The sequence below is a fragment of the Vespula vulgaris genome, chromosome 13 (assembly GCF_905475345.1).
Source record: "Vespula vulgaris chromosome 13, iyVesVulg1.1, whole genome shotgun sequence".
Taxonomy (NCBI): domain Eukaryota; kingdom Metazoa; phylum Arthropoda; class Insecta; order Hymenoptera; family Vespidae; genus Vespula; species Vespula vulgaris.
Genome location: NC_066598.1, coordinates 3,345,810 through 3,370,000, shown reverse-complemented (window position 1 = coordinate 3,370,000; position 24,191 = coordinate 3,345,810). Strand labels below are relative to the sequence as shown.

Genomic DNA, 24,191 nt, shown 5'->3' with positions numbered 1-24,191 from the left:
ATACATACATACATACATACATACATACATGTATGTACGAAATACAGGCGAATGTAGATAAATTATTATAACGAAAAAGAGAAACTACAAATCTTTATCTCTCTCTCTCTCTCTCTCTCTCTCTCTCTCTCTCTCTCTCTCTCTCTCTCTCTCTCTCTCTCTCTCTCTTTCTCTCTCTCTCTCTGTCTCTCTCTATCTCTCTTAATATCGTTTACTCTTTCTATACTAATTACTCGTACCACATTTTTATTTTATTTGTTTTTTTACTCTTATAATATACTACGTATAACAATTATAAAAGTCGTAAGAGTCCTTTTCTAAATTCTTCTTTGGAGCAGCCCCGACGTTATATAAAATTGTTAGATAATAAGGAAAAAACTATAGTATTAGATTTGAGGAAATTTTTATTTTAATTGTTATTCTTTTTTAATATTTTTTCTATTGTATGTATATATATATGTATGGTATATATATGCATGTATGTATTATTATGATTATAATTATGAATATTATTATTATTATTGTTATTATTATTATTATTATTATTATTATTATTATTATTATTATTATTATTATTATTATTATTATTATTATTATTATTATTATTGTATTATTATTATGATTGTAATAAACAATTATATATATACATATACATACATATATAGAATGATAATATCAGGTGCTGGGAACCGAGTTTAATTATAGATAATTATAATAATAATGATTATAATTATATTATATATTGTTATTAATATTATTATTATTATTATTATTATTATTATTATTATTATTATTATTATTATTAATTATTTTTAACATATATATACGTTTAAATTATATAAAATTATATAATATATATATATATGTATATATATATAAAAAACAAAAAAGAAGTCAGTTTCATCTTGTAATAATTGCAAAGCGTCACACACTTCGTACATATATACGTATATCGTCTCATAATAGGAAAGAAATATCTCTATTTTAAGTCCTTGATGTCCGTTCTTCTTTAAATTATCATACATATTTCAATCAGCTCTTATACATACATATATATATATATATATATATATATATATGTATATATATATATATACATATATATATGTTTTAATATACAACGTGAAACTACACTTTTCCATAATGTGTATGTATGTATGTACATACATAAAAGAAAAAAAAAGAAGGAAGAAGAAAAAGAAGAATCATATCGATTTTAATATCTTCGTAATTAATAACAATAATAATAATAACACTTTTTGATAAATATTATTATTACAGATGTATGAAAGGAAAGAAAGGGAGGAGAGATAGAGAGAGAAAAAAAGAGAGAGAGAGAGAGAGAAAGAGAGAAAAAGAAAGAAATATGTATATGAAAGAACGAGCTAATAATAATAATAAAAACTATTATTATTATTATTATTATTATTATTTTATTTTATTATTATTATTATAATCATTATCATTATTATTGAAAGATATTCTAATTGGAATTCTCCAGAGTGTTTTCACATGACGTTTCTTCGTAGAAGAAATAAAAAAGAAAAACGAAGGAAATAAAATCAGAGAAAGTAAAGCTAGACAATTGCTGAAAAAAAAAAGATTTAAAAAATTAAGAAGTAGAATAAGAAAAAAAGGAAGAATAAGGGAGAAATATGTTTGAAACTTTCAAATAAAGGGAGACTTTAGATAATCGTTTAAGAGAGATAGACAATTGAACGATGAGAAAGGAAAAAAAGAAGGAAAGAAAGAAAAAGACGATTTATTAATTAATCTCAAATTTCGAACTAGGATATATTAAGAAAGAACGAACGAACGGAGAAAGTTTGCGATTTTAAATTTGGCGCGCATTTTTAGAACGTCTTATTAAAGAGGAACGTAGAAAAAATAGAAAGATAGAGAGAGAGAGAGAGAAAGAGAGAGAGAAAGCGAGAAAAAGAAAGAGAGAGAGAGAGAGAGAGAGAGAGTGAGAAAGAAAGAAAATCTTTTTGAATTTTACCTCTTCAAGATAGGAACTTGTTTTTTCGCGTTAAACGATTTAGAAAACAAGAAGAAGAGGAAGAAAAAAAAAGACATAATTATAAATGATTATATCTATGCATGTAGAAAAATCGATTAATCAATCTCGAAAAGATCTGTAAAATTAAAATAAATACGTACGTATTATATATTACATTATCTTAGATCTCTCACGACTTTTCAAAAACATGTGCTGACGATGATGCGCGCGCAATGGATCTAGAAGAGAAAGAAAAAAAGAAAAAAGAAAAAAAAGAAGAAGAATGTTAAAAAAGCAAAAAAAAAAAGAGAAAGGAAAATCGTAATAGACGATTTATGTAAAGTAAAAACAAAACGAAATAAAACGAAACGAAACAATACAGTAACGAAGGATTTGACATATCCTTGAAAAAAAAAGTAATAAAAAAGCAACAAAATACATATATACATACATACATACATACATACATACATACATACATACATACTTACATACATACATACTTACATACATACATATATATATACATATATACATACAACATACGTATCAAAAATCTTCGTCGAATTTGTAAGTAAACGAAGATATATCGAAACTCTCTTGTAAAAAAAATATATATATAAATAAATAAATAAATAAATAAACTGCATATCGAATGTGAACGAGTAGTGCGTGGAAAAAAAGAAGATATGTAATTGAGAAAAAAATTTTTTTTTCATCGTTTATGTGTTAGGCTAGGAACTTATGAATAAATATCTCCTATCCTCGTGTAATATCGCTATTCTCTAATGAAAAAAAAGAAAAAGAAAAAAAAAGGAAAAACCACACATTTTTCAATTTAAATAATCGAAAATGCTCATATATCTCCTGTTTCGAGTGAGCTCGAATATTTCTGGCAATTAAAAGAAAGTTAAAGAGAGAAAGAGAGAGAGAGAGAGAGAAAGCGTCGATCTTACTACCTACTACTTCTATTAATACTATTAAAAATACATTACGCTATTTCACGCATACATACGGAAAAACAATAAAACAAAACTTGTATACGAATTTCAATTCGAAAACGTATAAAGTAATTTACTCTGTGAAATGAATTATATCAAACGGTGTATGTATATGGTATCGTTGCTTATATTTTTTTTTATTACGATTCTAATTATTTTTTACTATTTTACTATTCATATTATTATTACTATTATTATTATAATATTATTATTCTTATTATTCTTATTACTTTTATTATTATTATTATTATTATTATTAACATTAATAATATCGTTAATCATAAAAAATTCCTGTTTTTCATCATTTCCTTAAAATATCAAGATTAATTGTTACATGCATACGTGCATACATACTTACTGTGGACAGAGAAAGAGAGAGAAAAAGGAAAAAAATGACAATTAAAAAAATTAAAAAAAAAAAACTTGGAAAAAATACAGATTCTTAAACTCTATTTAACATCTTATTGTAATGTGACACTAAATAAAAAATAATTGTATCGTGTGTGTGAGAAGATCGACGCGAAGAATTTTTCAACTACGTAAGTGTGTTCTATGATGATCAATCGTGTAAAATAAATTGATGCTTATGGTTTTCTTTTTTTCATCTTTCTTTAGTTTTCTTTTTTTCTAACCTATTGTTTTTCTTGATTATCCTTCCATCTTTGACATATTTTCACATATTTATTCTCTTAGGATAATTACTAAATGAAAGTATTTTGTAAGATATTAAAACTCTGTAAGAGATGTTACGTTTTAAAAGATACATATGTATTATTCACCTGTCTTGTATCAGCTTTGTATGTCAAAACCAATTTTTATCCGTTTTGGATTATATGTAATACAGTCTCTCTCTTATAAATGTACAATCTCTCGATTTGATTGATTAATGTAAAAAGTAAAAAGAGAAAAAAAGAAAGAAAAATATAAAACACAGAGAGAGAAAGAGAGAATAAAAAAAGAAATGTAAAAGACAAACAAATCTTTTCTCTAAGAAAGTAACACAGTATAAAATGTTAATTTGTTCTTTTAGTTATGCTTATTAAAAAATTTTTTAATTTATGCTTCATGCACAAAAAGAAAAAGGTGTTTCAGTGTATTAAAAAGCATCAAAAGTCATTTTTGTATATCAATAAAATATATTCAATTTCCAAGTTAAAGTATCAAACCGTAATGCTAATAGAAGGAATATGAAAGAAAGACTGTTCTCGCTAGAAAAAAAATATTTCAGAAACTTCTGTTCGCTTCATATGTATATATAAAAAATTTTGTGTTTAAAATTTAACTCATCTAATGGAAATAAATAATGATATTCCTTTGATATCGCTACTAAAATATAAGTATAATATAAATACAATATTGTCCTTTTATCGTAGATATCAGTGTCGCGAGTGATCGAAAAATATGAATTCAATTATTATTACCATCCACTATGAACGTTATAAACGTTATATAAATTACCATTGACAGTGGATCTTATTGCCTTTTAATTTTGTTGAACTCCAGAACACAAATAGCTTTGTACAATAAGAATACTATCAACGTGATATCACGATAATATCTCTATCACATATAAATACCATATTAATCACATATACAAATTACAATTTGCTATAAGCCTCTTTTGTTCTGCACATTTACTATATAGTATGACATATATTCATGAAAAACTACAGCAATAGCATGTAATGATAGTTACACTACCATTAATTATAAAAATATTTTACAAAGAGTAAGATGTGTCCAGAATGGCATTAAAAAAAAAAAGAAAAAAGAAAAAGGAAAGATTGTTTATTGAGGCAACGGAATAATGGGCAATTACGATCCATAATTAGTGGTATTAAAAAAAAAAAAAGATAAGAAAAACAAAGATATTAGTTGTTCTTCTCATTATTATCCCTTCTTAAAATTTCTCCGCGAGTTTCTTTATACTACTCCATATTACTCCATGTCCATCGACTTGCATCTCTGACAGCGGCTATATTTATTCGCAACTACATGACAAACATCTAAGTACTTATTTGGTATATATATATAATGTATTGATTACATAAATTATTGAACATTGTATCAAATTTTATATTCACTTCTTGTGGTTGACAATAAACTGATTTTATAAAAAAAAAAAAGGAAAATTCGTATTCAACAAATTACAATAGTATTTTACAAAGACATTACTTTGGATATCCCCATGGATCTTTTTTCTGATCCATCAAAATGAGGGAAGATTCACAAATCTTTTTAAATATTTCACGAAGTCGTCCCTTAGGAAATACCTGTAAAAAAAAAGAATAAAACAAATTTTACGTTATACTTCATACATATAATAATAAAATCATAAATGTGTCTTCTTAATAAATGCATACTTCAAACAATTGGTATTGTTCACACGCAAGAATATCAGCTAATTGTATACAACCAGCATGTTCATTCATTTCAGACATGACAGTGTGTAACAAGAGTGCAATTTTGGGAATGCACAATTCGCGCAATTTTTTTAATTGATGTTCCCTTAATACTTCCTCTGGTATAGATGGGCCATCTGAATTAACATCAACTTCATCTGAATTATTGTTGGAATCAACGAGCCAACCACCATCAGGAAATAAAAGAACATTAAATAAAAGCTGCTTAACTGCCTAATAAAAGAAAAGAAAATATGATGTGTTAAAATTCTTAATCTATTTAAAAATTATTTCTAATAATCTTAAACACGAACTTTAGTATGATGTTGCATAGTACATTTCCACCTATCTAATTCTGTATTATATTGAGCCTTCTTATGATCATAAGCAACTTTTTCTGTAAATGTTGCATAAGCTGGTAAATCTTCTAATGGAGTTGGTTTGCCATGATGGAAATGAGAAAACCATTCTGAAAAACCTTCCTGTGCATCAAGATATGTTTTATAACATAAATATTCTCTAATAGCACTTGCTGCCCTTTTTGATAAATTATCAGTTATTGTGAGATTAGCAAGAGTGTTTTCCATAGTTGGATATTCAGCCATAACTGATTCAATAGAATCTGGTGGAATCTGAAATATATATATTTATATACATATACATATATATATATATATATATATATATATATATATATATATATATATTTATATATAAAATATAGTTGTAAAAATAAAATGAAATTAAGAATCAAATATTTTTTTACTTTATTAAAAGCTTTCCGTGCAGCATCAATTTTTTCATTGGTAAGAAAATATCTTATTAGTGCATTAGTTTGCCACAGTGCTTCTTCTCGTTGGCTTTGATAAAAAATGACCCAATCCAAAGCATTGATCTTCTCCATATCTGCATCTGTGATAGTACCCTTTAAATCATCAGATTTAATCTCTGTATTTTTTTGACGTATACTTTCTACAACTGTCTTTGTAATAGCTTCAACATTCAAATTAGCATCCTCTGCAGCAGCTAAAGATCTCTTACGTTGCTCGTAATCCGTAACATTTTCTAAATATGAGGCATAATTTGATATTTGATCTTCTTGTGGTAAGGTAGCAGTATAAAATGCAATCAAGATTGGATCACCCATTCTAATAAGAATTCTTACATACGCCTGTAATACTTTATCTCCTATTTTATCTTTTGTATTTTTTCCAATTTGTCGTAAAAAGAGAATTAAATGTGCTAAGAATCTTAAGAACTGCGAATCACAGGTTCCTAGATCTATCATACTTTCAATTTCTTCCATTAACTTTGGAATCTGATCTAATATTAAATACTTTTGTATAAGATGATCTGGTTTATTAGCTTGAGTGCGTATAGATTCATTTTTTGAAGCATGAAGTTCTTTGAATATTTCTTCCAACGAAATGTTATTCTTCCAATATTCTTCAGACATGGCTGTATAATTTCTTGGCATAGTATCTCTCACTTCTGCTTCAACTTTAACATCCAAGAGACCCTTCATGTAAGCCCACAATGCATCTTGCCAAGATAAAGCAATCTGTAGCAATTGTTGAACATTGCCACAAAGACTAGCATAAATGGCACGATAAAACTGTCCTAAATAAGAAAAAAATGATATCATTAGGATAATAATGTACATCATATTTCATGATAAAACAAATGAATTTTATTACCAACACGTTTGTCATGCGAAAGTTCCCAAGCACATAGCTTCCAAAGATCTCTATTAGGATTACCTACAATTGGTACCTTGGTATCTGTTAAAGGATTGTTATAATTTGGATCATGATGCGGTACCCATCCTAATAAACATGCAGCTCTCCATGGTTGACCACAATGAATAGATAAAGCTTGTGCTTTTTGAAGACGACCACAACGTACTTCTATAAACATTCGTTTTTCAAGTCTAGCATCATCTTCTCTATCTAAATCATGCAGTGGTTTGCCTTCTCTTATAGGAGCATCAGGATCCATAGAAGATACTAGTGGTCTAGAAGATCCAAAAGCCATCCCCAAATTCCTATTTTGCAACTGATACAATGTATTTTCCCAAGCAACAGTTTTATCGGTGAAACATTCTATATTTGGAGATCTATTAGCTTGATCCAATGCATTCTTTTCTAACCAATCTATAATTAATTGATATTCTCTTGTCTGACTTTCTGTTTTATATAAATGATCTATTACACTTTTTTCTGAAATATAAGTAACTTCTGAATTATCTTCCATTGGAGTATCAAATTCTGATGTATTTATCCTATTTTGATAAAGGCAATATATAAGTCTCCAAGTATTTCTTTCATTTTCTAAAGATATTTCCTCAGAAGATATCACTGTATTTTCAACCTTAGCTTGCATTCCTATAGTAAAATGTATAAAGATTAAAAATAAAGAATAAGAATGTTTAAAGAATGAATATATTAAAGAATAAAATATATTTGTTTTATATAACTTATAAACTATAGATATGATTTACCTCTAATTATTTCCAAAGTGTCTGTACAACTTTGTATAAAATCTGCAATGGTATCAAATACTTGTAGTTCAGAAAGATGAGCTTGCACGCATTGTAAGAAATCATAATACAATTTTGTATTAGCCTCGCGCCATGGCTCATTGGCTTTCAAAATGATTCCTGTTGCACTACTATCTTCCATGATCTCCCGAAGAGTCATATCATTTTTTTCTGAACATGCCATTATATCACGTATTTCATGAGGTGCAACGGTTAAAGATGTATCTATGTCTGAATAATTGTGACCCTTCATTATCTTTGTATTAAGATAATTCCTAGAAGATATTCTCGGACTGTGTGTGTCATTGAGTTGATTCGTATCTTCATCCTTGCGAGGGTGAGTAGTTTGTTGCAAGGATATCCTTTTTGGCGTAGTGCTCTTCGTACTTAACCTTAAAAATGATTTTCTCTGTGCGGTATCTTGATTTAAAAGTCGTATAGATTGCGCTAAATTTTCTTTTGTATCAACTACGTCCTCCATTAGAAAAGACTATTCCGAATTTGTTCGTTTAACTTGCGTATCCGAAGTAACATACGAAAATATATTTAATTTATAAAATACTTTATTCAGCAAGATACACCGGCTTCGTACGATATCAACATACACGTACCAACTAACCTTTCATTTGAAACCCTTTAGTTGGTAAAAGATTAACTCGGTTAGATGGCACTGCGTAACGTCACGTGACATCAATCACCAATCAGCATGCGATTTCATCCAGCCAATCCCGTTCAAGCAATTTCTTGCAAAGCGGAAAAAATTTTAAGTATAAAATAGAATTAAATTAATATTTAAATAGAATTAAAATTTAAACGTGCGAACATTGTTTATGTCAACAAAACGAAATTTTTCATTGACTTTAATGGTTACCGATTCAGTTGTCTATTGGACTTTGACGAGTACACATCGAAACTCTCTCTTTCTAACTGTAATAATTTGAAAATTAATACTTCCGCTAATTTTATAATCAATTAAAAAATTTATAACATATTCGGAATATATTATTTAAACAATAATACGTTCGATTAAATATTACAAAACTCGTAACACTCGATATATGTGAAATTATCTTAATTTAACGTTACGATACTTAAATATTTTAAATTCACGCTCGCGGCTACATGTAATATCAACACAACCAAACTCTTACTTGACTTTGACAGTTTACTAGTCAGTTGTCTTTCGGATCTCGTCGCGTACACATCGGAACGCTCTCTCTCTAAACGTGATAACTTGAACATTAATATTTTCGTTAATTTTATAATTATTTAAACAATTTATAACATATTCGGAATATATTATTTAAACAATAATACGTTCGATTAAATATTACAAAACTCGTAATACTCGATATATGTAAAATTATCTTAATTTAACGTTACGATACTTAAATATTTTAAATTCACGCTCGCAGCTACATGTAATATCAACACAACCAAACTATTACTTGACTTTGACAGTTTACTAGTCAGTTGTCTTTCGGATCTCGTCGCGTACACATCGGAACGCTCTCTCTCTAGACGTGATAACTTGAAAATTAATATTTTCGCTAATTTTATAATTATTTAAACAATTTATAACATATTCGGAATATATTATTTAAACAATAATACGTTCGATTAAATATTACAAAACTCGTAATACTCGATATATGTAAAATTATCTTAATTTAACGTTACGATACTTAAATATTTTAAATTCACGCTCGCAGCTACATGTAATATCAACACAACCAAACTCTTACTTGACTTTGACAGTTTACGAGTCAGTTGTCTTTCGGATCTCGTCGCGTACACATCGGAACGCTCTCTCTCTAGACGTGATAACTTGAAAATTAATATTTTCGTTAATTTTATAATTATTTAAACAATTTATAACATATTTGGAATATATTAAACTATTATTTAAACAATAATACATTCGATTAAATATTACAAAACTCGTAATACGCGATATATGTGAAATTATCTTAATTTAACGTTACGATACTTAAATATTTTAAATTCACGCTCGCGGCTACATGTAATATCAACACAACCAAACTCTTACTTGACTTTGACAGTTTACTAGTCAGTTGTCTTTCGGATCTCGTCGCGTACACATCGGAACGCTCTCTTTCTAAACGTGATAACTTGAAAATTAATATTGTCGCTAATTTTATAATTATTTAAACAATTTATAACACATTCGGAATATATTAAACTATTATTTAAACAATAATACGTTCGATTAAATATTACAAAACTCGTAATACGCGATATATGTGAAATTATCTTAATTTAACGTTACGATACTTAAATATTTTAAATTCATATACGCAGCTACATATAATATCAACACAACCAAACTCTTACTTGACTTTGACAGTTTACGAGTCAGTTGTCTTTCGGATTTCGTCGAGTATACATCGGAGCTCTCTCAAAAAATCTTTCGTGCAAGTATCAACGAAGATTTAAAGTAAGTATACTTTTATATTAAACACTTGTTAAATAATTTTTACAGTCCTTTTTAACAACAATGATACTAATAATTTTTTCTTTATTTTTCTGATTCAGAACATCATTGCAATCGTGCGCGAAGCAATGATATTATCGAATATTTGTTCGTTCACGTTTCGCGATTTAAATAACAAGTGTTTTTGCATCTACTGCGTGCAATGTAGTCATTAGAGTCAGTGTTTGTTCGGAAAAAAGTATTTTGTTTTTTTAACAGTGGAATAGACTGTAATTATAAAAGACAGTAGAGTTTCGCGGAGTAAATTCAGTGCATCACTGAAGAGGATCTCAATCAATTTCGATGTCGTCCTACCTATGTCTAGATTATACAAATAATTTATGTATAATATATAAGTATATAACACGAGTACACATTACGGTTATCACAAGACGTGTTCGCAGTGAGTAATAACAAAGAACACAAATATAATATCATATCACTCTTTCCTTCAATATTCTATACGATTTATTTTGTTTTAGAATTCAATAGTGTAGTGGGGATACTCTCCCACTCCTCACGACAATATTAGTGGACCGACTTTGACAATAAACGGTTCAGTCTTGCTTCGAATTTCGACGAGTACACATCGTAATTCTTGTAGATCTCGCAGTACGCATTCTCTCCAAGTAATAAAGAAGAGTTAATGAAGTACATAATTATATTATGTAAATACATAATTATATACTCATTCTTTCACTATTCTATACGATTTATTTTATTTTAGACTTGAATGCGAAGTGGGGATACTCGGCTTCGAAGGACGACAACAAAGTCGGTCTTCTGACCGACTTTTACAATTACTAGTTCAGTTGTGCTTTGGACTTCGACGAGTAGACTTAGAAATTTTCGCGGATGCCATTCGCGCAAGTATTAACGAAGAGTTAGTTCAAATATACAACAGTTTATTTGATTTCAGACTTGAATACGAAGTGGGGATACTCGGCTTCGAAGGACGACAACAAAGTCGGTCCTCTGACCGACTTTTACAATTACTAGTTCAGTTGTGCTTTGGACTTCGACGAGTGGACTTAGAAATTTTCACAGGATGCCATTCGAGCAAGTATTAACGAAGAGTTAGTTCAAATATACAACAGTTTATTTGATTTCAGACTTGAATACGAAGTGGGGATACTCGGCTTCGAAGGACGACAACAAAGTCGGTCCTCTGACCGACTTTTACAATAACTAGTTCAGTTGTGCTTTGGACTTCGACGAGTGGACTTAGAAATTTTCACAGGATGCCATTCGAGCAAGTATTAACGAAGAGTTAGTTCAAATATACAACAGTTTATTTGATTTCAGACTTGAATACGAAGTGGGGATACTCGGCTTCGAAGGACGACAACAAAGTCGGTCCTCTGACCGACTTTTACAATAACTAGTTCAGTTGTGCTTTGGACTTCGACGAGTGGACTTAGAAATTTTCGCGGATGCCATTCGCGCAAGTATGAACGGATAGTTAGTTCAAATATACAACAGTTTATTTGATTCCAGACTTGAATACGAAGTGGGGATACTCGGCTTCGAAGGACGACAACAAAGTCGGTCCTTTGACCGACTTTTACAATAACTAGTTCAGTTGTGCTTTAGACTTCGTCGAGTAGACTTAGAAATTTTCGCGGATGCCATTCGCGCAAGTATTAACGAAGAGTTAGTTCAAATATACAACAGTTTATTTGATTTCAGACTTGAATACGAAGTGGGGATACTCGGCTTCGAAGGACGACAACAAAGTCGGTCCTCTGACCGACTTTTACAATTACTAGTTCAGTTGTGCTTTGGACTTCGTCGAGTAGACTTAGAAATTTTCGCGGATGCCATTCGCGCAAGTATGAACGGATAGTTAGTTCAAATATACAACAGTTTATTTGATTCCAGACTTGAATACGAAGTGGGGATACTCGGCTTCGAAGGACGACAACAAAGTCGGTCCTCTGACCGACTTTTACAATTACTAGTTCAGTTGTGCTTTGGACTTCGTCGAGTAGACTTAGAAATTTTCGCGGATGCCATTCGCGCAAGTATTAACGAAGAGTTAGTTCAAATATACAACAGTTTATTTGATTTCAGACTTGAATACGAAGTGGGGATACTCGGCTTCGAAGGACGACAACAAAGTCGGTCCTCTGACCGACTTTTACAATAACTAGTTCAGTTGTGCTTTGGACTTCGACGAGTGGACTTAGAAATTTTCACAGGATGCCATTCGAGCAAGTATTAACGAAGAGTTTACGCAAGTACAATATTATATTACTCATATTTTCGAAATTTTATACTTTCTTTTTTGTTTCAGACTTCGATTTCACACTTTCGGAGAACTTTGAAAATTTATCTCCACGAGTGGACTTAGAAATTTTTGCACTCCCGGAGGACTTTGAAAATCTATCTCTACGAGTGGACTTAGAAATTTTCGCACTCCCGGAGGACTTTGAAAATCTATCTCCACGAGTGGACTTAGAAATTTTCGCACTCCCGGAGGACTTTGAAAATCTATCTCCACGAATGGACTTAGAAATTTTCGCAGGATGTTACTCGAGCGAGTAGTAACGAAGACTTAAAGTAAGTATATTTTTCTATCACATATTCCTTCAATGATTTATAGTTTTCATTACAACAGTGATACTTATTATTTCCTTTGGATTTTTGTTTCAGAACCTCATTGCAATCGCGCTCGTAGCAATGAAGTAATCGAGGATTTGTATCGTTAAAATAAAAATATCGCGAAGTAGAAGCAGTGTTTGTTCGTTCGCGTTTCGCGATTTAAACGATAAGTGCTTTTACATAGACTGCGCGCAATGCAGTCGTTAGAGTCAGTGTTTGTTCGTAAAGTATTTAATATTTTTAACAGTCGCACAGACTGTACTTATAAAAGATAGTAGAGTTTCGCGAAATAAATTCAGTGATCGTTCGTTAATAAATAACTACCGCGAATTAGAGTCAGTGCATCACTGAAGAGGATCTCGACCAACTTCGATGTCGACCTACCTCATTTTCAACCAACTACGAATCATCCACCCTCAATTTCGACCTAAATCGCGGTCCAGTGTTTTGGAGCCATCGCAGAACTTCTCAAGTAGTAAGTTAATTTTGAAATCCCTCTGATCACTCAATCATGTCGAGGACGAAAGGTCCGAATTGGCACGAGTGATTGGTTGTAATTAATAAGTAGAAGAGCATTGAGTGACAACGAGTAAATTTCTCCGGAAATTTACTCGTGAATGGTTCGTTATTTTTTTATTTATTTATTAAATCAGGATAGAGTCTTCTTGCTTAAACGCGTTAATTATAATTATTTGAAATTTTGAATATTTAAAAGCACTTTGAAATAATTTTCCTTCACGAAAATGGTAAAGTATCGCGATATTCGCGAATTTTAATAATTAATAAGCTAGAAGATATTCGATGGATAGTCACTGGATTACAAGCGAAATCGTATGATTTCTTTTCTAATAATTCGAATAATTGCTTGTAAGAAGGAGCATCCAATGATTTTTCATTACATTTTTAATTAAAGATTAATTATTTTTATTATTAAAAGAAAAGTCTCAGTAGAGTTATTGCTTTTGAATGAATAAAGTAGAGTAGAGTCATTGCTTCTGAGAGAATAGAGTCGTTGATAAAAGACAAAGAGACTTGTAGAATCACAACGCGTAGAACATATAATAAGTTAATCAATTTTTAGCTTAGGATTTTCAGCAATTAATATATTATTTCTCGTTTCTCTTCCGATGCTTTCTCGATTTTTCGTTTCAGGTTTGGTTCAGAGTTGCTTTAGATTTATTAGTTTTCTTCTTTGTCTTAGATTAAGGGTCGGTTGCAGTTCTTTAGTATTGACGATAGTTATCGAATGTGTTCTATTGTAGTGGTTAGGGCACGAAGCAAAGAAGAGGTTATATGCCGAAGAGGCCCCCACAAATTGTGGCTCAAGAGGGCAACTATTAGACTATAGAGTTATTTTCGAAGTTTCGACAGAACACTTCGAGAATAACTCTTAGTCATATTTTAATTATACCATGTTGTCACTCAAAATGCTCTTATATAATAATAATACAATTTTCAGAAACTAAGATCTATTCATTCCGGGTCCCATCTCACAGTGCCACGCGTTCGCGAATAGAATTTTTACGTATTTTATAGATTTTTAAAATTAAAGTTGAGTAATAAATTTTTCCCACACTTCTTTTCTAAAGTTCAATTAAATCCGTAATTTTATTCTTATAAAATTATTCTTATAAAATTTTATTTTATTCTTATAAAATTTTTCTTATAAAATTCTTATAAATTTCTTATAAAATTTTATAAAATTTTTTAAGAATAATTAAATTATTCTTATAATATTTTTATTTTATTCTTATAAAATTACGTTTTAACATAAAGTAATAATTTCGAAACGCATAGAATATGGCAATTGTGAGGACCATTGAAAATACACTGAATAAAAGTGCACATGGGAATGAAACAAGAACATTGAAATACTTAGCATATTCTTGTCTCCTTTTACAGGAAGGATACCTAACAGGATTCCAGTATTACCCAGCCTATGGCTGCATATTGTAGATTGAACAATTATTTTAAACAGTTGATTAACTTGTTCATTAACTCCTCTATCTTCTCTCGGGTGGGACCCTTGGGAGGGGCCCTCGGGTGTGGGCCTTAGGCGGGTTTCGTTCTTTCGCCAAAGAAAAATCGAATTCAATTATGATATTCTGATTTTCGTAGACTGAACCGAACTTCGAGATACACATCCATCGTACGGAATTCTATTTTTCTCACGGGTATATACGCAAATTTTTCTTTCTCTTTCCTTTTTTCTGTTTATCCTTTCTTTTTCTCATTTTCTTTTTATATCTTTTTCTCATTCTGTTTCATACTTTTTCTGTTTCAGGTTAGATCATCGAGGGAACGATCATCGAGGGACCGATCATCGCGGGACCAATCATCGTGAAATTAAATTTTTACAGGAAACAAAATTTACAGAAAATATGTTAAATATAAATATCTTTTTGCATTTAATTTTATATATAATTTTTACTTTTATAATTAACTTTTATTAACTTTTCAATTTTTGCATTTATATTTAGTTTTCATTATATTTTTAATTTTTGCTTTCATATAAATCTTTTATTTACTTTTTAATTTTTGCTCTTATATTTAATTTTTAATATCTCTTTAATATTTGCTATAATTTTATCTTTTCTTTTATTCTTCTTCTGTTTCAGATTAGGTGATCGAGGGACCGATCATCGCGGGACCAATCATCGTGAAATTAAATATTTACAGGAAACAAAGTTTACAGAAAATATGTTAAATATAAATATCTTTTTGCATTTAATTTTATATATAATTTTTACTTTTATATTTAACTTTTATTAACTTTTTAATTTTTGCATTTATATTTAGTTTTCATTATATTTTTAATTTTTGCTTTCATATAAATCTTTTATTCACTTTTTAATTTTTGCTCTTATATTTAATTTTTAATATCTCTTTAATATTTGCTATAATTTTATCTTTTCTTTTATTCTTCTTCTGTTTCAGATTAGGTGATCGAGGGACCGATCATCGCGGGACCAATCATCGTGAAATTAAATATTTACAGGAAACAAAGTTTACAGAAAATATGTTAAATATAAATATCCTTTTGCATTTAATTTTATATATAATTTTTACTTTTATATTTAACTTTTATTAACTTTTTAATTTTTGCATTTATATTTAGTTTTCATTATATTTTTAATTTTTGCTTTCATATAAATCTTTTATTTACTTTTTAATTTTTGCTCTTATATTTAATTTTTAATAACTCTAATATTTGCTATAATTTTATCTTTTCTTTTATTCTTCTTCTGTTTCAGATTAGGTGATCGAGGGACCGATCATCGCGGGACCAATCATCGTGAAATTAAATATTTACAGGAAACAAAGTTTACAGAAAATATGTTAAATATAAATATCTTTTTGCATTTAATTTTATATATAATTTTTACTTTTATATTTAACTTTTATTAACTTTTTAATTTTTGCTCTTATATTTAATTTTTAATAACTCTTTAATATTTGCTATAATTTTATCTTTTCTTTTATTCTTCTTCTGTTCCAGATTAGGTGATCGAGGGACCGATCATCGCGGGACCAATCATCGTGAAATTAAATATTTACAGGAAACAAAGTTTACAGAAAATATGTTAAATATAAATATCTTTTTGCATTTAATTTTATATATAATTTTTACTTTTATATTTAACTTTTATTAACTTTTTAATTTTTGCATTTATATTTAGTTTTCATTATATTTTTAATTTTTGCTTTCATATAAATCTTTTATTTACTTTTTAATTTTTGCTCTTATATTTAATTTTTAATAACTCTTTAATATTTGCTATAATTTTATCTTTTCTTTTATTCTTCTTCTGTTTCAGATTAGGTGATCGAGGGACCGATCATCGCGGGACCAATCATCGTGAAATTAAATATTTACAGGAAACAAAGTTTACAGAAAATATGTTAAATATAAATATCTTTTTGCATTTAATTTTATATATAATTTTTACTTTTATATTTAACTTTTATTAACTTTTTAATTTTTGCTCTTATATTTAATTTTTAATAACTCTTTAATATTTGCTATAATTTTATCTTTTCTTTTATTCTTCTTCTGTTTCAGATTAGGTGATCGAGGGACCGATCATCGCGGGACCAATCATCGTGAAATTAAATATTTACAGGAAACAAAGTTTACAGAAAATATGTTAAATATAAATATCTTTTTGCATTTAATTTTATATATAATTTTTACTTTTATATTTAACTTTTATTAACTTTTTAATTTTTGCATTTATATTTAGTTTTCATTATATTTTTAATTTTTGCTTTCATATAAATCTTTTATTTACTTTTTAATTTTTGCTCTTATATTTAATTTTTAATAACTCTTTAATATTTGCTATAATTTTATCTTTTCTTTTATTCTTCTTCTGTTTCAGATTAGGTGATCGAGGGACCGATCATCGCGGGACCAATCATCGTGAAATTAAATATTTACAGGAAACAAAGTTTACAGAAAATATGTTAAATATAAATATCTTTTTGCATTTAATTTTATATATAATTTTTACTTTTATATTTAACTTTTATTAACTTTTTAATTTTTGCTCTTATATTTAATTTTTAATAACTCTTTAATATTTGCTATAATTTTATCTTTTCTTTTATTCTTCTTCTGTTTCAGATTAGGTGATCGAGGGACCGATCATCGCGGGACCAATCATCGTGAAATTAAATATTTACAGGAAACAAAGTTTACAGAAAATATGTTAAATATAAATATCTTTTTGCATTTAATTTTATATATAATTTTTACTTTTATATTTAACTTTTATTAACTTTTTAATTTTTGCATTTATATTTAGTTTTCATTATATTTTTAATTTTTGCTTTCATATAAATCTTTTATTCACTTTTTAATTTTTGCTCTTATATTTAATTTTTAATATCTCTTTAATATTTGCTATAATTTTATCTTTTCTTTTATTCTTCTTCTGTTTCAGATTAGGTGATCGAGGGACCGATCATCGCGGGACCAATCATCGTGAAATTAAATATTTACAGGAAACAAAGTTTACAGAAAATATGTTAAATATAAATATCCTTTTGCATTTAATTTTATATATAATTTTTACTTTTATATTTAACTTTTATTAACTTTTTAATTTTTGCATTTATATTTAGTTTTCATTATATTTTTAATTTTTGCTCTTATATTTAATTTTTAATAACTCTTTAATATTTGCTATAATTTTATCTTTTCTTTTATTCTTCTTCTGTTTCAGATTAGGTGATCGAGGGACCGATCATCGCGGGACCAATCATCGTGAAATTAAATATTTACAGGAAACAAAGTTTACAGAAAATATGTTAAATATAAATATCTTTTTGCATTTAATTTTATATATAATTTTTACTTTTATATTTAACTTTTATTAACTTTTTAATTTTTGCATTTATATTTAGTTTTCATTATATTTTTAATTTTTGCTTTCATATAAATCTTTTATTCACTTTTTAATTTTTGCTCTTATATTTAATTTTTAATATCTCTTTAATATTTGCTATAATTTTATCTTTTCTTTTATTCTTCTTCTGTTTCAGATTAGGTGATCGAGGGACCGATCATGGCGGGACCAATCATCGTGAAATTAAATATTTACAGGAAACAAAGTTTACAGAAAATATGTTAAATATAAATATCCTTTTGCATTTAATTTTATATATAATTTTTACTTTTATATTTAACTTTTATTAACTTTTTAATTTTTGCATTTATATTTAGTTTTCATTATATTTTTAATTTTTGCTTTCATATAAATCTTTTATTTACTTTTTAATTTTTGCTCTTATATTTAATTTTTAATAACTCTTTAATATTTGCTATAATTTTATCTTTTCTTTTATTCTTCTTCTGTTTCAGATTAGGTGATCGAGGGACCGATCATCGCTGCAAGTATCACCTTGCGAATGGCTGCGTTCTTTAAGATTTTCCCAAAACCTTTTCTATGCAACTCCAATTAAACATCGAACTTCGTGCATTTTACATTGTTTCATCCATCTTTCCTATACTCGGAAATAAATACTCAAGGTTCATTATTATAATTTCTTTCGGGTGGGACCTATGAGTTTGGCTCATGGGTGTGGGCTTCTGTGCGGGTTTCCCCCTTTCAGTTTCGAAAAATCGAGCTCGATTTTCGTACCCCGGTTTTGGTCAAGTGTAGCTACACTGTATGCCCATCTTCCCTTTTCCCTTTCATCGTTCTCACACGTGCACGTGTTACTTTCCGGATATGCCTTCTTCTTTCTCTTCCGAATTCTATCCCCCTCACATGCGCGCATGTCCCGGCTTTCTTTTCTTCTCTTTCTCTTCTGCTTCTCCTCCAGTTCATGGACTTCGACATATCGACGAGGGTGATCCCATAAATCGTCGAAATGTTCGTTTCATAATCGATTGCTAGACGCGAATACGGGAAGGATAGGAAGAACAATCACGCCTTTGTCGGCGGGCAGAGACGTGGTGTTCTCGGGCGCGAATAAAAGTCCTACCGATATGGACTACGTTTGATTGCAAAAACGAATAAATGACCGGTCGTGCTAGTGAGTCGGTTTATGTGCTGCCGAGTAGTGTGGTTTGCTATCCGTAAGAGTGGACTGACCCTCCTCCAGTTAGCCGCCTGATTTCTTGGTTAGTGCATAGAACGCCGCGAACGCGAATTTAAAGTAGAGTCACCGTTCTTCTAACACTCCCGGGAGTGTTCGGGCGCGATTAAAAGTCCTACCGATATGGACTACGTTTGATTGCAAAAACGAATGAATGACCGGTCGTGCTAGTGAGTCGGCTTATGTGCTGCCGAGTTGTGTGATTTGCTATCCGTAAGAGTGGACTCACCCTCCGCCAGTTAGCCGTCTGATTTCTTGGTTAGTGCATAGAACGCCGCGAACGCGAATTTAAAGTAGAGTCACCGTTCTTCTAACACTCCCGGGAGTGTTCGGGCGCGATTAAAAGTCCTACCGATATGGACTACGTTTGATTGCTAAAAACGAATCAATGACCGGTCGTACTAGTGAGTCGGTTTATGTGCTGCCGAGTAGTGTGGTTTGCTATCCGTAAGAGTGGACTGATCATCCTCCAGTTAGCCGCCTGATTTCTTGGTTAGTGCATAGAACGCCGCGAACGCGAATTTAAAGTAGAGTCACCGTTCTTCTAACACTCCCGGGAGTGTTCGGGCGCGATTAAAAGTCCTACCGATATGGACTACGTTTGATTGCAAAAACGAATGAATGACCGGTCGTGCTAGTGAGTCGGCTTATGTGCTGCCGAGTTGTGTGATTTGCTATCCGTAAGAGTGGACTCACCCTCCGCCAGTTAGCCGTCTGATTTCTTGGTTAGTGCATAGAACGCCGCGAACGCGAATTTAAAGTAGAGTCACCGTTCTTCTAACACTCCCGGGAGTGTTCGGGCGCGATTAAAAGTCCTACCGATATGGACTACGTTTGATTTTTAAAACCAAATGAATGACCGGTCGTGCTAGTGAGTCGGTTTATGTGCTGCCGAGTAGTGTGGTTTGCTATCGGTAAGTGTGGACTGATCCTCCTCCAGTTAGCCGCCTGATTTCTTGGTTAGTGCATAGAACGCCGCGAACGCGAATTTAAAGTAGAGTCACCGTTCTTCTAACACTCCCGGGAGTGTTCGGGCGCGATTAAAAGTCCTACCGATATGGACTACGTTTGATTTTTAAAACCAAATGAATGACCGGTCGTGCTAGTGAGTCGATTTATGTGCTGCCGAGTAGTGTGGTTTGCTATCGGTAAGTGTGGACTGATCCTCCTCCAGTTAGCCGCCTGATTTCTTGGTTAGTGCACAGAACGCCGCGAACGCGAATTTAAAGTAGAGTCACCGTTCTTCTAACACTCCCGGGAGTGTTCGGGCGCGATTAAAAGTCCTACCGATATGGACTACGTTTGATTTTTAAAACCAAATGAATGACCGGTCGTGCTAGTGAGTCGGCTTATGTGCTGCCGAGTTGTGTGATTTGCTATCCGTAAGAGTGGACTCACCCTCCGCCAGTTAGCCGTCTGATTTCTTGGTTAGTGCATAGAACGCCGCGAACGCGAATTTAAAGTAGAGTCACCGTTCTTCTAACACTCCCGGGAGTGTTCGGGCGCGATTAAAAGTCCTACCGATATGGACTACGTTTGATTGTTAAAACCAAATGAATGACCGGTCGTGCTAGTGAGTCGGTATATGTGCTGCCGAGTAGTGTGGTTTGCTATCGGTAAGTGTGGACTGATCCTCCTCCAGTTAGCCGCCTGAATTCTTGGTTAGTGCATAGAACGCCGCGAACGCGAATTTAAAGTAGAGTCACCGTTCTTCTAACACTCCCGGGAGTGTTCGGGCGCGATTAAAAGTCCTACCGATATGGACTACGTTTGATTTTTAAAACCAAATGAATGACCGGTCGTGCTAGTGAGTCGGTTTATGTGCTGCCGAGTAGTGTGGTTTGCTATCGGTAAGTGTGGACTGATCCTCCTCCAGTTAGCCGCCTGATTTCTTGGTTAGTGCATAGAACGCCGCGAACGCGAATTTAAAGTAGAGTCACCGTTCTTCTAACACTCCCGGGAGTGTTCGGGCGCGATTAAAAGTCCTACCGATATGGACTACGTTTGATTTTTAAAACCAAATGAATGACCGGTCGTGCTAGTGAGTCGATTTATGTGCTGCCGAGTAGTGTGGTTTGCTATCGGTAAGTGTGGACTGATCCTCCTCCAGTTAGCCGCCTGATTTCTTGGTTAGTGCACAGAACGCCGCGAACGCGAATTTAAAGTAGAGTCACCGTTCTTCTAACACTCCCGGGAGTGTTCGGGCGCGATTAAAAGTCCTACCGATATGGACTACGTTTGATTTTTAAAACCAAATGAATGACCGGTCGTGCTAGTGAGTCGGCTTATGTGCTGCCGAGTTGTGTGATTTGCTATCCGTAAGAGTGGACTCACCCTCCGCCAGTTAGCCGTCTGATTTCTTGGTTAGTGCATAGAACGCCGCGAACGCGAATTTAAAGTAGAGTCACCGTTCTTCTAACACTCCCGGGAGTGTTCGGGCGCGATTAAAAGTCCTACCGATATGGACTACGTTTGATTGTTAAAACCAAATGAATGACCGGTCGTGCTAGTGAGTCGGTATATGTGCTGCCGAGTAGTGTGGTTTGCTATCGGTAAGTGTGGACTGATCCTCCTCCAGTTAGCCGCCTGAATTCTTGGTTAGTGCATAGAACGCCGCGAACGCGAATTTAAAGTAGAGTCACCGTTCTTCTAACACTCCCGGGAGTGTTCGGGCGCGATTGAAAGTCCTACCGATATGGACTACGTTTGATTGCAAAAACGAATGAATGACCGGTCGTGCTAGTGAGTCGGCTTATGTGCTGCCGAGTTGTGTGATTTCCTATCCGTAAGAGTGGACTCACCCTCCGCCAGTTAGCCGTCTGATTTCTTGGTTAGTGCATAGAACGCCGCGAACGCGAATTTAAAGTAGAGTCACCGTTCTTCTAACACTCCCGGGAGTGTTCGGGCGCGATTAAAAGTCCTACCGATATGGACTACGTTTGATTGTTAAAACCAAATGAATGACCGGTCGTGCTAGTGAGTCGGTATATGTGCTGCCGAGTAGTGTGGTTTGCTATCGGTAAGTGTGGACTGATCCTCCTCCAGTTAGCCGCCTGAATTCTTGGTTAGTGCATAGAACGCCGCGAACGCGAATTTAAAGTAGAGTCACCGTTCTTCTAACACTCCCGGGAGTGTTCGGGCGCGATTGAAAGTCCTACCGATATGGACTACGTTTGATTGCAAAAACGAATGAATGACCGGTCGTGCTAGTGAGTCGGCTTATGTGCTGCCGAGTTGTGTGATTTGCTATCCGTAAGAGTGGACTCACCCTCCGCCAGTTAGCCGTCTGATTTCTTGGTTAGTGCATAGAACGCCGCGAACGCGAATTTAAAGTAGAGTCACCGTTCTTCTAACACTCCCGGGAGTGTTCGGGCGCGATTAAAAGTCCTACCGATATGGACTACGTTTGATTGCTAAAAGCGAATGAATGACCGGTCGTGCTAGTGAGTCGGTTTATGTGCTGCCGAGTAGTGTGGTTTGCTATCGGTAAGAGTGGACTGATCATCCTCCAGTTAGCCGCCTGATTTCTTGGTTAGTGCATAGAACGCCGCGAACGCGAATTTAAAGTAGAGTCACCGTTCTTCTAACACTCCCGGGAGTGTTCGGGCGCGATTAAAAGTCCTACCGATATGGACTACGTTTGATTGCAAAAACGAATGAATGACCGGTCGTGCTAGTGAGTCGGCTTATGTGCTGCCGAGTTGTGTGATTTGCTATCCGTAAGAGTGGACTCACCCTCCGCCAGTTAGCCGTCTGATTTCTTGGTTAGTGCATAGAACGCCGCGAACGCGAATTTAAAGTAGAGTCACCGTTCTTCTAACACTCCCGGGAGTGTTCGGGCGCGATTAAAAGTCCTACCGGTATGGACTACGTTTGATTGTTAAAACCAAATGAATGACCGGTCGTGCTAGTGAGTCGGTTTATGTGCTGCCGAGTAGTGTGGTTTGCTATCCGTAAGAGTGGACTGATCCTCCTTCAGTTAGCCGCCTGATTTCTTGGTTAGTGCATAGAACGCCGCGGACGCGAATTTAGAGTAGATTCACCGTTATTTTAACACTCCCGGGAGTGTTCGGGCGCGATTTAAAGTCCTACCGGGGACTTCGGTTTATGGAACGTCGATTATTTGATCACGCCGGTCACGCGAACTTTAGAGTAGAGTCACCGTTAGCCCGTGGGTCCCCAGATGCAGCAACCTCCAAGCGGTGGGACCTGGGTCGGTAGTACTTGCAATATATTGAAATTGTATCTAAATTACATCAATAGTTTATAACTAAATTATATATGGATATTTAAATAATTATATAGGGGAAGTACTACCGGGCGAATGGCTGCATATTTTAGTTAAAACAATTATTTTTAATTTGTGGTTAAATTGTTGATCAAGTACTCTATCTTCTATCGGGTGGGACCCTTGGGAGGGGCCCTCGGGTGAGGGCCTTAGGCGGGTTTGGTTCTTTCACTAGGGAAAAATCGAACTCAATAATGGTACTCTAATCTTCCGCGAGTGAAACGGTTTCCGAGATGCACATCAATCGTTCGGAATTCT

At 32.3% G+C, this 24,191-nt stretch overlaps 1 protein-coding gene and 1 long non-coding RNA gene across 2 annotated transcripts; one reads left to right on the top strand and one right to left on the bottom strand.

Annotated features, from left to right (window-relative positions):
- Nucleotides 1-4,784: 4,784 nt before the first annotated feature.
- LOC127068308 (nuclear pore complex protein Nup107) lies at nt 4,785-8,663 on the bottom strand. Its single transcript, XM_051004278.1, has 6 exons — nt 7,903-8,663; nt 7,100-7,786; nt 6,169-7,022; nt 5,717-6,034; nt 5,364-5,636; nt 4,785-5,273 (listed from the first exon to the last, which is right to left on the bottom strand). The coding sequence occupies exons 1-6, from the start codon at nt 8,420-8,422 to the stop codon at nt 5,172-5,174; spliced, it is 2,754 nt and encodes a 917-aa protein (XP_050860235.1). The 5' UTR covers nt 8,423-8,663; the 3' UTR covers nt 4,785-5,171.
- Nucleotides 8,664-10,504: 1,841 nt separating this feature from the next.
- Nucleotides 10,505-11,396, top strand: LOC127068342 (uncharacterized). The gene is made up of 3 exons (XR_007782904.1): nt 10,505-10,838; nt 10,918-11,086; nt 11,163-11,396. It is a non-coding gene; the product is annotated as an uncharacterized LOC127068342 (long non-coding RNA).
- Nucleotides 11,397-24,191: the final 12,795 nt, after the last annotated feature.